The sequence below is a fragment of the Ambystoma mexicanum genome, chromosome 1q (assembly GCF_040938575.1).
Source record: "Ambystoma mexicanum isolate Mex_15411 chromosome 1q, UKY_AmexF1_1, whole genome shotgun sequence".
Lineage (NCBI taxonomy): Eukaryota > Metazoa > Chordata > Amphibia > Caudata > Ambystomatidae > Ambystoma > Ambystoma mexicanum.
The window spans coordinates 1,041,930,502-1,041,945,675 of NC_090922.1; the positions used below are offsets into that span (position 1 = coordinate 1,041,930,502).

Consider the following 15,174-nt stretch of genomic DNA (forward strand, 5'->3'; position numbering starts at 1 on the left):
AAATTAGCAACATGCTTAATCATTTGCAGATTTATAACTATTATACATTTTATGAAAAGGACAAAAATGTGCCACTGGGCCATGCTACATCGTACAGAGGTGGCTATTGGCTTACCCAATTCCCTATGACCAACTAAAGCCACATATCTAGTTCATATGGCAGGGGCTAGTAGAATAATTAAGTTAGGATACATAACTAGGTTTGTGCACAAAGTTGAACTGAGAACAAAGGAGTGTAATAAATGCTGATAGACAGATGGTGCTCTCTTCCCTTGAACCAATCAGGCCACGGGGGCGGAGAGAGGAATGGTAAACAGTCCTATCCGAGCAGAAGGGGTAATTACAGGGTACTCCACCTAGATTGTAAAGTAGTGATGTAATTTTTGCTATATAAGGGGGGGACTGTGCTAGGTCAGAGGACAGACACACAAAAAAACAGGATACAGGAGAAGGAGGACAGAGAGAAGGCTGTGGAACCTTACAATCTTGGAGAGTGCAGCGACCAGACCCCTTGCCCTAGCTGTTCAGAGTGTCCCGAGATCCAGCTACCTTTCAAGAATCATCCCAAAGCAAGGCTTACTTTCTAGGTAGCAAATAACCCCAGCCCTAAATTGCCATAGCCCTTCATTTTGTAACATTGCATCCAATATTTCCCCCATTGAAACCCCCAAATTGTCAGTGTCACCTTCCCACAGAAGAATCTGTTACTAGCCTTTGTGTTTTAGCAATCTCCCTTAGGTAGTAGTCTGTACAAATCCTTAGTATTCTTTTTCTCTTAAGTAAATTAATTAATTCCCCTATTTGAAATTCACGGCTCAAGATGGTTGAAATTCAAAATCAACCCTCTTGTCCCAGGTGTTTTTATTTAATTATTATGGGCATTCAAGTGTTGCCTCAAAAGAATGAGTCTCCTTGTAACTGAAAACCGAATTTGTCCATGTATTGTGTGCATTACTAAACCAATTCCCATTTGTATCTGTCCTATTACACCCCCAAATTGTGGTTACACTGAGAGCAATCCCTTTAATCGAGAAGTCTACCTGTTATGTACCTTTGTCCTTGAAAACCGATTTCCCTATTGTAAGTTAAACCCCGTCACTGAGCTGCCCGTCATTGTAAACCCAGTGTAAACGAATTTCTATTTGCCACTGTATTTTCCCTTTGCATTTGCTTTCACCCAAAACCGAGTTTGCCGATTTAATTTCTATTTTTGCCCTTGTGTGCCGATTCGCATTCTCTAAACTTTCCTTAGCTCCTAAAGTGTAAGCAATTTGAATTTCCTTTAATTCTGTCCCCTAGCAGTTGTGAGTAAGAATAAAAATCCTGTTCTGCCATTTTGCTCCAAAAAACAGGTTTTCACTTTCTTTGCTGGCTTCCCATCTGGGGGTTGTGCCAAATCCAATATTCTCTCTCTATTCCTACTCCTTGGCACTGCTTTCCATTCAAAGGAATCAAGTTTAATGGATGTTTGGGGGTGAGTGTTGCAGGGGGAAGTGCTAAACTGTGGCGCCATCACCTTCAACATGATGGTATTTTCCAGTTCTGTCATTAAAACAAAAGCAAGTGTAAATGGTCCATCTATTTCATCTGATTGTATTTCCCTGTTTGTCTTCATAACAAAAATGAGTGTAACAGCCCATTTCCACTTGGTCGCTCTAGATAGGATACTGCATTTGTTTTGCTACAATTATGGAGGCTGCTGTTTGTTGACTATTTTCCTATTTTCCTTTTTCATTAAATAAATATCTTATTGATACACACCGGCCTGGTTCCTAGTCCATTGTGACACGGGGTGTTTGTGGAGGTTGGGTGCGAGACGGGTTAAAGGCCTACTTAAAAAAAAAAAAGAACCTGTGGTTTATTAAAAATGAAAGCGCTTTATTGTGCGCCACATTCATTGTCGGGGACGGAGTCCCTGGAGTGTGCCATGTAATAAAACCGTGGCACTCCCTCTCCAACACTTAGCAGATCTAATTGAATTTTGTTTTGTCAATAAGGTCAGACTATAACAATACCACCTATAGGTGAGATTATATTAAACATTTAGGGCCTATGCAGTGGTCATCAACTACCAAATCTCTTTCTAGATATGTTCTCAATCTAGCGAGTTTCATTCAAATCCCAAATCACTTTCGCCAAACGAAAATTTATCTGGACCAGCAAGCATTACTGTGGTTACATTTTTATACAACTTATAAATCGAGCCCTTAGTAGATTTATGCACACACTGTGTTAAGACGGATTTCTGAACTCTGTCCTGGCGGCGCAGAAGTTCAGAAGGCCAACCTAATTACTTGGAACAGGGTAACCTCTGGACAAGCCAGACCAATCAGGGTAGCGATCGCGTCGGTCAAGACTAGGTCTCAAGAGGGGTGAGGGTGACTGAAAGCCCGCAATGAGCACACAAAGCAAGGACACTTACAAACTACTCCAAACAGGTGTTATATTAAAAATATATGAGAATGCATTACTTACCGTAAAAGCATTTCTGATGGTTGTATCTGCTTAGATTCACATGCTGTGCATAGGTCCGACATCCAGTGGTCACTGCGGAGTATTGCATTTTGTTTTTCGTAGTCGAAAAAGGGGACGTCGACAAGGCGTGTCTGAAACACTATCCCTATAGTGACGTGCAGTATAGTGACTCACGCGTCGAGGTCCCTCAGATTGTTTTATTCCAAGGCCTTTGCAACAATGACCGTAGCGAGAAATCACGATAAAACTCTAGTAAACCAACACATACCAAACCAATACAATATATACACAAATACAAACGAGTCTAAAGCGTTAGATGCACGAAATGTGTAGTCCACCTAGAAGGGGAGGAAAACTGGCAGTGCGAAATAATGATTAGACCCAGTCCGCCTTCAGAGGCACCTAACTAAAAGGAAGTCCAAGCCCTACGAAGAGTGGAGCATTGTGCTCAAAAGTACCTGCACACGCTGGTGCCAACGGGCAAAAAGGGGAGTCTCTTCGAGGGAATCAGGCAGTTCAGTTCGGTGCACAAATGAAGAAGAACAGAGTTCCGCGACTCAAGCGCAGCCTCCACTGTCGGCAGAAGCAGAGCGCGAGTACGGAAAGGCGTGCTGTTTGACCCAGCGGGGAAAAGCTATGGGCTCCTGCAGGAGGGCGACCAGTTCCTAGCTATGCTACTCACCGGTCCGTGATGCAAGCAGACCCAGGCTTTTCCGCGTCAGTTTCAGTGCTGGCAGGTTCAGGGGAGCAGGGGACGTCTCGTCGTCGTGTAGATTCTTCAGCAGCAGAGTTGAGTTAAAGATGTCCCAAACGAAGTGAACCCACAGTTTGTTACCACAGCAGGGCAACGGAGCGGCCGTGTGTATCTCAGCCAAATGTACACTACTCACTTCAAACCTGGGAATGCCAAGTGTACGAATCGTGTGAGAGTGACAAGGACTCGAAATACAACACAACCTGGCGGCGGTTACAGAGCAAGACTCCTGGGTAGGCTGGTCAGTCTGCTGGATGGCCCAGAGACACTTCCGAAGGCTTACGTGCAGGAGATGGTGAAGATGCCGAGAATAGCTGTTCCCGCTATTCCAAGGGTCGAAGTACCAGTACAGGCCTTCTGGTTCGATCAGAGGTAAAAAGGGTTTCACAAAGCGACAGCAGTGCAGAGGAGCAGTCCTTCAGCGGGTCACCAGCGATTCCTCGGTTCAGCCTCGTGGTTGCAGGATACTTGGCTCCTGTATTCCTTTGTTCGTGAGAACTCAGATCGACATGGTAGTGGCGTTTCCAGCCCCTTCTTATCCACGGTTCCCTTCGCGCCAAAACGGAGGGGACCCAATGGGAGATCCGCTCATAAAACACTCACACCATACGTGGCCCTATCACGGACCACAGTGGTCCCAGGCATTCACACCACACTAGACTCTCTGGCACCCAGGATGCGTATTGGGACCAGACATCCCAGCCCACATCCTGGAGGCACACACAAGGCCTGTAGAAGCCCGCGAAAGCATCTGTGTTTCGAGGGAAAGTACATGCCCAAATAAGTAAGGCCCCGGGTCGGCTCGACCTGGGGAAGGTGAAGGGGGCAAGACGGTCAGCGGACAGGACAAAGGAGCCTCGTGGTCTGGCCATTTTGGGAGCCAGGCCACCATTTTGGGCTAAGCGCGAGAAACGCGCTTAAAACGCCAAAAGGAGCTCAAAAACACAAGAAACGATCGCTGCCACCATTCCTGTCCGTGATTCACTTGCACCGATCAGTTACAATCCAAAAAGAGTATCTAGGGCCTGTAGAAGCCTAGGGACCTAAGAGAGCAGTGACTTAGCTTACAGTGCCCTCTTGTGTCATGTTGCACGAAAGCCGCAACATGATAAAGAAACTACGGAAAACAGCGTTTCCCGGTACTGACTGTCTTAAGGGCATGTCAGTTTCCCCGTAACAATGGAGCGAAAGCCCAGAGGAGTGCGGCAGAAGGCTGCACTTCTCTGGCAAAGTCTAGATCGTGGTGAAAACAACAGCAAAAAGTTTAGGGGTTGCCACATGGAATGAAAATTACCCACAATTAAGAAATCTTTCCTAACACTGTGCAGCAGGAGTTTCAAGTTAGTACTGGGTGGGGACCACGGGAATCGTGTTGAAAGTCGACCCTGCAAGAGAGCAGCGGATGGGCTTTGGCAATTGCTGACGGGCCAGCTGGTAGCTGCTGTGGCCGTTTCCGCGCTGGCTGCTCCCAGGGGCACAACAGCGCTGTGGCGGGAGGTGGGACTGCTCAAACCAAGGCTTGCAGGGTGGGTGCAGGCCTGTTTCTTGGTCCGGGCGAAGCTGGTGGCTGCCCGGGGCACAATTGCCAGGAGGTGGGACAGCTCAAACCAAGGCTTGCAGGGTGGGTGCAGGCCTGTTTCTTGGTCCGGGCAAAGCTGGTGGCTGCCCGGGGCACAAATGCCCTGGCAGGTGGAGTAATTTCCCTCTGGGGTGCAATTGCACTGCCTCTGCCTCTTCTGATCTACACAACGTTACGTGAGTCAGAGAAGCTCTTTGAGCCCAGGCTACCATTTTGTGAAGGTTCGTGCCGCACTGAAATACTTTGTGATGGTTTCCGGAATCCGCTAAGCTGGACGTTTGATGGTGTCTTCCAAGCCAAGCTCGGAAGCGAGTCTCACTGACCGAAGCAAGGGAGCCAGCCATGCACCCAGATCGAAACAGTACATTTTAAAGCACATTTTTTGGAAGGAATTGGAAAAGGGCACAGGGTGCACAGGTAGCTAGCAGCATAAAACATCTTAACGGCAGGCCCTCAACCGCCTGCTCTACGCATGTAGTTTTTTGCTTTAGCTCTCACAGCTCAGCATTCAAAGAAAGCAATACCGGGTGGGAGCCCAAATACTGCTAAAAAATTACCAATAATGCAGTCCATGTGCATAGCTTCGAAGCCAAGTGTTTAATCTCCATCAACTTTGTAGGTTCTCTACTTGGGCTATGTTTGTTTCCGGTTCGTTTCCTGCCCTGATGCTAAGGAACTAAGAGGGTCCTTACGGGTAGAAGCACATGAGCGAGAGGGGGCCCTTATACTCAAGCGGACTCAGAGCGGAGCATGTTTAGCCGGAGGAGGTGGACGAGCGCGAAGGAAAAGGCGAGCAAATTACTTGATTATTATGTGTATTCTACAATTCAACAATTAAAAAACTCACCAATAGGATCATTTGTTGAGGGCCGATGTGATCAACTGGACTAAGGACTGGACTGCTTTCCAAAACATTCCATGCTGCTGCATGCAATGTAATGCAAATCAAAAGCATAAACGCATATCAGAGGGTGGTGGGTGCATGCTACACAAGATGGTGAGGGGATTCTCCATATAGAATGGACAGGAGCATGTTTGCCATGCCCATCTCATTCTGAAAGCAGGAGAGGTTCACGGCGTACCTGCTGCCTCGCAGTGCTGCAGAATCAGACAGGCTGCACACCATACAACTCTAAGTGATATTTGGCTATAGCTTGCACTAGGGAGGGACTGGGTTAAAGGGACACTAAGCATGAAATTAGCCTCAATTGTTTTCAAATAACACCCTCCTTTTTATGCTTTGCAAGGTAATGTTTGTATGTTAAATTACTAAGTTGTGTAATGGTTTGTAGGCTATTTTATGTCATGTTATTTTCAACCTTGCATGATATTGTGCAATTTTAGATTGACAGTTTTGTGAAATTGTGCACTAAATTTTGCCAACTTAACGAAATCTAGAAAATGTTGCATAATTATAGGGTTATAGGGTGACCAAATGTGCCCGTTTTCTGGGTCTGTGTAAGATTTGGAGCCTCCGTCTCCCCATCCCGAGACCTCATGTTTGGTCGGCTACACTGTACCCTGCTCTGGCATTTTTCATGGACCTGCTGGGCTGCTTCTATACACAATGATTTTGAGCCTTTTTTTCTTTTATAGAGTTTGCGCAGTCTCTGCGGAATGTGCTACAAACTCATGGAGGGGGTGGGCAGCGCACATTTTTGTTTGCGCTGGGCCCCGAATTGCCAAGAAACTGGGTGGGCCCCATGCTGCTTTGCTTGGGTTACTGCCTTTGACCTAGTGGTGCAGTGGCCATTCTCTGGGAGTTGAGGGGGCTCCCTAGTCCAGTTACGCTAGTCCATTTTTTTTCCTTCATAAAGTTGCCCTGCTCAGGCTGCGTTGCCTAGACTTTGTGACACTCGGGGTGGCCTTATGTGCTGGTTGCCCTGGGGGTTTTGTTCCATCATTGCCACAAGGTACCCCAATCCCAGAACCTTGTTCCGATGTTTGAAGTGAGTTTGGACTTTGGCACCTCGCGTTTGTACTTTTTATTCCACCACCTGGCGACGCTCCCCTGGTTGTGAATGCAGATCCTTTATCTTTGGACTTTTAGTATATTTTAGGATTGGCTCCTCTACACAATAATTATCTTTGTGTGGACAGGTGGTCCTTTTTTACTTGCAATCATGCCAAATGTTGCTGGATCTTCATGTTTTCCCGTTTACAGATCAAATAATTTTAATTTCTGCCTTTATTTGCTCTTTTCTCACAGTGCACTCGGGTTGATTGCTGTTTATGTGCACCATCTCGAATTTTCCAAAGTGCTTTGGTGTAAGGAACTATACAAGTACTATTGAACACATTTGGCACCTTGAGGTTCTTTTCTCAAACCAGGCCAGCTGCCAAGAGCCACTTACGTTATTTGGTATGAGACTCCAATGCTGGACTTGTATCTATTGGAAACCTCGCCCCACACTATTGCATTTGTAAAAAAGTTCTAACTGTGTGGCAGATTCTGCTTTGCCATCTGTGAAAGCTGTGCGAGTTCAACCCTCAGCAAACGCCAGTGTTAGGCAAGATTGTATGCAATACCCTTTAGGTGCACTACAATAACCTTGACCTCCTGGCAATAGGGACCCAACCTTTGGTATAAGTCTGAACTACACACTGTTTCTCTAAATCAGAGATTACCCATTGGGGATGGCACACAGACACTTCCTACACCCTCAGTTGACTTAAATCAATGACTGTGGACATTGCTATTCATCACTGGTACATTTAGAGCAATACCGAGTTTGGTGTAAAAGATAGAATAGAGGAATAAAACAATGGTTAACAAATAATTAATAAACAGATACGTACATTTTAAAACCTTTCAATGCAGAGTAAATTAACCCTTTGCTGGGGGAAAGGCCAACACACAAAAGAGGTAGAGAGGAGTCTCTCTGGGAGCCAGGACAGCCAATGTTAATTGCGCAATGTCAAGGGGAGCTGAAGATCTTCTTTTGCAGGTAGGTAAAAAACCTGGCAAAGTTTTTAGAAATGTTTGTTGAAAATAGAACACTTGGAGGGCCACAAACTGGGAGGCGTGTATGGGGCAAAGCTTTAGCAACTCTGCAAAGTAACCAAGACAGGTCTCAACTGTGAGCAAGCAAGGCTACACAACAAGAGGCAAGTTCTCTTAGCCTTTACAGTACCTCTGGTTAGAAGAAATGGTTCCAGCTGACTTCTGTTCTTGTACAGCTCTGCAGATCCTTTTGTTCCTGAGCCTCAGTCGGGGGGACAAGAGGGAGGACATCTGGGGACTCCTGCTCTCCAATGGGAAGGTCGGCGGCAGCAACGGGCAAACTTTGATTCAGCGGTTCGTCAGGGTTTCAGCTTTTCGCATCTGACAACTAATAGCAACACTGCGGTTCTCAGATACCACTCTGGACTTTCCTCGCATCTGGGGTCCAGCGCTCTGTTGAGGTGGCTCAGGGTTGGTCTGGCTTCAGGGAAGTCCGGAGAATCTTCCTGGCGCTCAGGTCCGACTTAAAAGCAATGCACACCATCTGGTGTTCCTCTCCCTGGCACTTCGGTTCCAGTAGCAGCGCAATGGAAGTACAGCCAGCTCCGAGAGGATGTCCAGACAGGCTTACTTTGGAGTTTATTGGTCCCACCAACTTAAAGGGAGAAGTCGTCATTGCAGGGCTTCTCTAGTCGAGGCGAATTCGTAGAGCTTCAGCACAGTAGGAGGGCTTCACCGGGCAAACTAATGGTCCAGGAGTTGCAGCAGGCGTCTCTTCCAAGTTCTTCTTCGGATTCCTTCGTCCAGTGGTCGACACTGCTTCCAAGCCAAAAATCCTCGCCTTTTATGCAGGTTTCTCCCATTCATTCCAGCCTAGCTGTCAATCACACGGCAGGGTGGCTGTTCTTGCCGGACAGCCAGTCAGCAAATCACTTTTGGGTGCATTCCTGTAACCAAGGGGATTAAGCACAGGAGTTTCGGACACCTCCTTCACTTACTGCCCCTGCCAGACATACTGGAGCCAGAGGCGGGCTTCACTCGTGAATCCCGCCAAAGACAAAACAAAGGGACCAAACCTTGTTTGGCACGCGGAGTAAATCTCAAGTAGGACCTTGCTAGCAAGAAATGGCAAAAAAAGAAGATCAGGACATTTTGATGAAATGGGCACCAGTGGGTAGCTGCGAATGCAGCCCGCGGTAAAAGCACACAATGGAAGTGAAACATAAACCACTGCCACCAGCCATTAATTGTAGAAAAGGTAACATAAAATTGTTACATGAGAAACTAGACAAAGGGTATACTAAGTAACCTCTCCAGCACCCTATTGTAAAATAGAGTGTGCTGGGTCTAGAAAGTTACAAAAAGTAAGTAAAGTCAATTTCACTTTACTGCTCTTGGAAACAGTTTCACCAAGAGAAGGTATTTAAACCTTTGGGAAATCTAAGAGACTTCCCTCTGCCACTGCACTGGAGGTGCTGTGTGTCACAATGTAAAGTGCGTCAGACTCCAAAGTTAAAAAGAAACATAGAAAACATAGAATTAAAAGTACAAAGTCCCAAAGTTCAGCAAAAAAGCTGGGGGTCTCTAAGGTGGGAGGAATTTAGCACCAAACTGAAAATTCTCCCTAACAGCCAGATTATCTAGTAGTGGTTGGAAGGGAAGGTGGTGATGTTTTTCCCCTCTGACATACCACATCCCACACGATAAAAGTTAGTCTAGTGACAGGGTTAGAATGAAGACGTTCAGCCCCATCTAGTATGGTTAGCCAAGGCTATTTCCAATTATACAAGCCTGCCACAGATTGTTCCATAAATAACTGGGTTCCTGAAGCCGATGACTACACCCACTCCGCTTATCACTTGGAACTGCATGTTTTTGAAAATAACCAACTATTTCGGGAGTTCCCATACCTCCTTCATTAGAAAAAGGACACTCATAGCAGTGACTACTGTACTGTTAAGGCTGTACCAGTGAATTTTGCACATCAAAATGATAACTCCTACAAATGTGTTGCTCAATTGGTCGCTGCACTGGGCTGTCTGGCCTTGTATTGGGAGATTCCACCACCCCTGGTTGGGTCCTTGGATGGAGGGTTTTCAACACGTGACTTCCAATTGTTCGAGCGCTGAAATGGGCTGTAGCCTCCACATCCTTTGGGTCAAAATGAGGCTGAGGGTTCCAGTTTATCCCGGCAGACAGCCGTCTATTAGGATTATGTGTGCAGTTTTCTGGCAGATTAGTAAGGTTTTTCTGGACCCCAGCAGACTGTGGGCTTTAGTGTGTCTCAGGGTCTGCGGATACAGATGGGTCGATTTTAATCTGTAGCCCTTCCAACATGGTCATGGGTTGAGGCAGGGGACTGTCACCCGTGGCTTGTCAGATGTTCTAGATAACGACTTCCATAATCACATACAATTGAAAATGCTGGCTAGGACCAATGGGTTCTGTAGTGTAAAACTGGTGAGCCAACAGTTTCAGGCCCTTAAACTAGTTGGTAAACAATTGTCAGCAAGCCAAAGATGCAGACAATGTGTATCATTGTTATGTCAGCTTTTTGTTCAGCATAAAAGAGAAGGTCAGTATACAGAGACTGGTTACATTAACACCACACTGTAGTATGAACAGAGCTGGAGGGAGATCAGCTACAGATATAAACTCTGTAAGCAGCAAATATTACATGTACCAATCCAAATGCCCACTCATGGTATTCCCACAAATTCAGGCTAGCCTAGAAACCGAGATTAAAAGTCCAGAATTTGATGGTTGGCATTTTATGATGCAGACTGAACGGATACTTTTTTTTATTTGAATCCTGAGCAGGGAATGCAGGTCATGTTCTCTCTAACATGGTGATTATAAAAGTGAAGGACCAAACTCTTGACATTTTGCCATAAGATGGATGTGATGGTACTGCTGCTAAAATTGTTTCATGGTTCAAGTTTTCTGGAGTAAAAAAGCTTCTGTAGGTTTGAGAAGTAGATAGAAATATGACAGCCTGTGGACATGCACTGTGACTGATAGTGATTTGTCAATGAACACCACATGTTCCAAGAGGAACGAAAATATAGAGAGGATGTAACAAACGTGTCTTTTAACACTTGGGCCAGAGATCCTCAAATAGGCTTCTGAGGAACAGGTTAGTCTTAATAATGGAATAGAAAACAAAAATTCAAGGAGTTAATGAAGGGCAAGAGACTACATATGAAATTGAGTGGTCCATGTAAGAAGTGTGTAGCGCTGTTCAACTTTTTCATTAATAGTATGCTTTTGATTGAAACAAGCATTAGCTATACAGAACATTTACAGCAGGACCATAACAGTTATGTTGGTTTATGTTAAGCTGTAGTACATGTAAAGCGTAACAGTCGCTATTTCCATGGCAGATACTACTGTGTCAGATTGAAAAGCCCACCTTGTTTGTGACGGTCTCAATATGTGGCTGTATTCAAGCCTACCGTTCACCAATGATATTAAAACCGAGTTGTTATGGAGCAAAAGCCAATTGAACAAAAGCTGCCACTACATTGGAGGAAGTACATTTTATCCCTGCAAATGATCAAAGGGAAGTTAATGTATTATGGTTATTGTGAATGCAGGTTCATTGCAACAGAGTGCACAGGACGCTTAAGTTGATTAACTCAGTGATTGTGATTTAATTCGAGCCCTCCCACATCCTCCCATCTGAAATAATAGTTCGGCAGCCATGGATTGAACAACCAATGCAAGTGTGAAAATAGTGACAGGCATCAGGTGTAAATGCTTTGGCGAGTTATGTTGATACCGAGATCAAGAAACATTCTGCACACAAATTAATGGTTTCAATTTCAAAATGTGAAAACTTCATCCAAACATACACACTACTCTGAATAACTAATTCCAAGCATGGATGCTTACCTCATCAGCTAACAGTGATAATTCGCTGCTATTTGCGGCATCATAATCATAAAGAACCCTTGCTTTTCTGCTGCCATTAGAGGCTTTCAGTTCACTAAAGCCTGATGTAACGACTATATTGCTGCCAGCAGGCAATGAAGGCGATGTTGACATGGAGGAGTTAGGACCACTTTGCATGTGCGTCGAGGAAGACTGGTTATTGTTGGCCAGGAAAGTAGATGGAAAGCTGCAAAACAGAAAAAAACACACACAATAGCCATCAGACTTCCGGCAAAAGTATCTACTATGACCTCTAGCAATGTTACATGACAATTCAATCACCACGTCTGTACTTCTAAAAGGAAACAATCGAACTTTGCATTATTAAATGTTCACTACTCGTGAACAAAGGTCAGGAATACTACTTTTTTCACAGGCAATACGGAAATATTAGCATTCAAGTGCACTAAATGCACACAAAATGCACGCTTGGAAGTTCACTGCACATCTCTACAAGTGTGGTTAATATTGGGCTCTGCACCACTAAAGAAGACTGTAGACAATGCTTTAAATTATTTTTTTTTTAAAAAGGAGTGGTTTTAAAAAGCGCAATCCCAGCTTCAATGTTCTTTCCCTTTTTGGAGCCATGATGTTTATTACAATACATTGTTTCTGCCAATGACCAACAGCTGTACAATTATTTTAAAGAGAAGCTATTTTGTAATACATTTTTTTTAAAGCAGAAGTCTTGTTGAAGTGCTAGCAAACCACAGGAAACATACGGGCGCGGGCCCAATGGATTAAATTGTAACCTATCTAATAATTCAATATATCATATCTGCCAAAGGGACCGATGGAAGCTATGAATCGAAGTGAAGTAATCTGAACATATCTGTGCTTGTGCCATTGACACTTTTGGACATCTTGCTTGCTTTACAATGATTGCTTGCATTTTTGTTTGTTTATTTTATCTATATAGCGCACATGACCCAGGGGTATCTGGGCACTCTTAGTAGAGTGTTACAGACATGGACAATGCAGTTAAGAGTAGAGTTTGTACATGCATAGAGATTATAGGCAGTTACAGGTAGGTACCAAGATACATTTTAGAAACATAAGCAGTGATAAGAAGTTACAGTACCAAAGGTATGTTTTTCACATGGCTGGAAAACAGGCAGGACAGGTGTAGAGAAGCAGTTCTATTAAGTCGCTAAAATGTAGGCAGATCAAATATACAGATGAACAGGTATAGGATAATCAAGTGGCTACGTCAATTAAATTATGAGGCAACGTTAGGAGATCTAAGAAACTTAATTAGTTCTTGCTAAGTAACCAGCAGATGACACGTCTCCTGAAATTGGAGAATACTTGGATAGATTTAATGTCAGATGGGAGGGTGTTCCACAGTTGGGAGGCCATGACCGGGAAACTGGATCCTCCAGATCTTTTTAGGTTGTATCTTGGGACCAAAGGGATGTGTCAGATTTAGTAATTTGTGTGGATGATCTCAAGGTGAATCTTTCAGTGAGGTAAGGAGGGGCTGTATGGTTCAGTGCTTTGAAGGTGAGAGAGTTTTAAGTTCAATCTTTTCTTTTAGAGAGCCATTTGAAGTGTTTTCTAGTTGCAGAGATATGCTCTCTTCTCTGTATATTTAATCCAGCTTTAAGAGCATTGTTCTGCATTATCTGTAGGGTACAGTCTTATTAGCACCTAAGTAGAGACCATTACAGTAGTCCAGTTTGGACAATATGATTGCTCTGGCTAATATGAGACAACTTTCTGTTGACAACATCGGTCTACAGGCCCTTATCAGTTTGCCCGTATAGGCAGTGGCTGAGGCGGTCATATTCACTTGTTTGTTTAAGTTGGAGGTAGCGTCAAAGTAGAACTCTAATGTTTTTACTTCTTTGGCAATTGGGATGTTGTTCCCGTCTATATTGAAAGTAGTGTAGTTAGGGCTTAATTTGTTTAAGTTGGCTGAGAACCCACCAGGAGGAGGTCCGTTTTGTCGTCATTCAGGCAGAGTCCATGTACGGTCATCCATGCCTGAATGATATTGTAGATTTCGTTCACAAGTCGTACATCTGTGTCATAAATGCCTGTAAGGGGTAGGAGTATCTGGGTGTCATCGGCATAACTAGTGTAGGTGACACCCAGACGGTCCAATTCATCAAACAACGGCTTTGTAAAGATGTTATTCAAAGTTGGCGAAACACATGAGCATTGGGGCACATCAAAGGTGATCGGTATGGGGTCAGCTGCTGCAGACGGCGAGAAGACTCGCATGGTCCTAACATTTAGTAAGGATTGAATCAACGTGATAGCGGTCTTAGAAAAGTGGGTTGCTGAGGCGAGGTGATCACAAAGTACCTTGTGGTCGACCAAGTCAAATGCCGCCGACAGATCCAAGAGGAGCAAGATATCAAGTCTACCTTTGTCTTTGAGATTGTCAATCTGGCTTTTTGGTCAATAAGAGCAGTTTCTGCCCCAAGTTGCGGTCTAAAGCCAGATTGCGGAGTTCCCAGGAGTTTATTGGACTCTAGCTAGTCTTGGATTTGCAAATCTGCAACCCTGTCCAGGATTTTAACAAAAAATGGGACCGTAGTAATGGTCTATAGTTCGTAGGGATAGTGGGGTCTAGCGTTTGTTTTTTGAGTAGTGGAAGTACCCATGATTCCTTCAAGTTAATATGTACAATGCCACTTGAAAATTATGCGTTGATTAATTTGGTGATGAATGGGGCCAGGTCTCTGGCAGCATCTTTGATGATCTGTGCTGGACAGCTATCCCCCTGGCAATCAGAGGGTTTCAGTGAGGCTATAACTTTTTGTACCTCAGGTACCAATACATTTCTAAATTTAAAGCCTTGGGGCTGTTGGGTGAGGTGCGCTGGGGTCGGCTTGGAAGAGGCAGAGTTAGTTAGGAGTCGCCGTTCATCTGCTATTTTAGTCTGCAGACTGGCAATTTTGTTGGTGAGAGCATTTTGAATGTTCGTGCACCCGAGTTTGTCTTTTAGGCATGAATCAGTGGGTGGGTTGGGCATCTCAATTTCTCTCAAGATGATGAAGAGTTCTTTAGTACTGGACCCAGTTTGATTTATTCCATTTTTGAAGGTATCTTGCTTAGTATGGATAATCTCTTCTTTGTATTTAGTAGAGATGTTGGCTAGGTTAGTTTTGTTCTCGGACGAGGGGGTAGGTTTTCAGAGTGTTTCAAGTTATCTTTTTTCAGAGCCAAGTGTCTTCAGCTCGGGAGTAAACCATGAGTTCACGTGGGCTCTTGGTTTCCCTTTGCGCATTTTAAGAGGTGCGACTGTGTCTATTGCTTTAAACATAGAAGAGTTATAAGCTTCTACAAGAAAGCTGGGGTCGTTCGCGTTTAGTACTGCACTTAAGGTGGGGATTACAAGAGGCATAATTGCCTCGGCAGTAATGTTGCATTTGTTTCTGGTGGGAACGGAAGTGCTATGGGACAAGTTTTGTTTGGTGCTTTGTCGATGCTAAACTCAAAGGAGAGAAGGTAGTGGTCAGTCCATGATTGAGGTAGGAT

At 44.5% G+C, this 15,174-nt stretch overlaps 1 protein-coding gene across 6 annotated transcripts in view; it reads right to left on the reverse strand.

Moving 5' to 3' along the window:
• The window catches only part of SH3GLB1 (SH3 domain containing GRB2 like, endophilin B1), a 479,029-nt gene that overhangs the window by 17,927 nt on the left and 445,928 nt on the right, over positions 1–15,174 (reverse strand). For all 6 annotated transcript variants that reach the window (XM_069641731.1, XM_069641728.1, XM_069641732.1 and 3 more), the window contains one exon: positions 11,647–11,872. In XM_069641731.1, the coding sequence (XP_069497832.1) occupies positions 11,647–11,872 (226 nt within the window). The remainder of the gene's footprint in view (positions 1–11,646; positions 11,873–15,174) is intronic.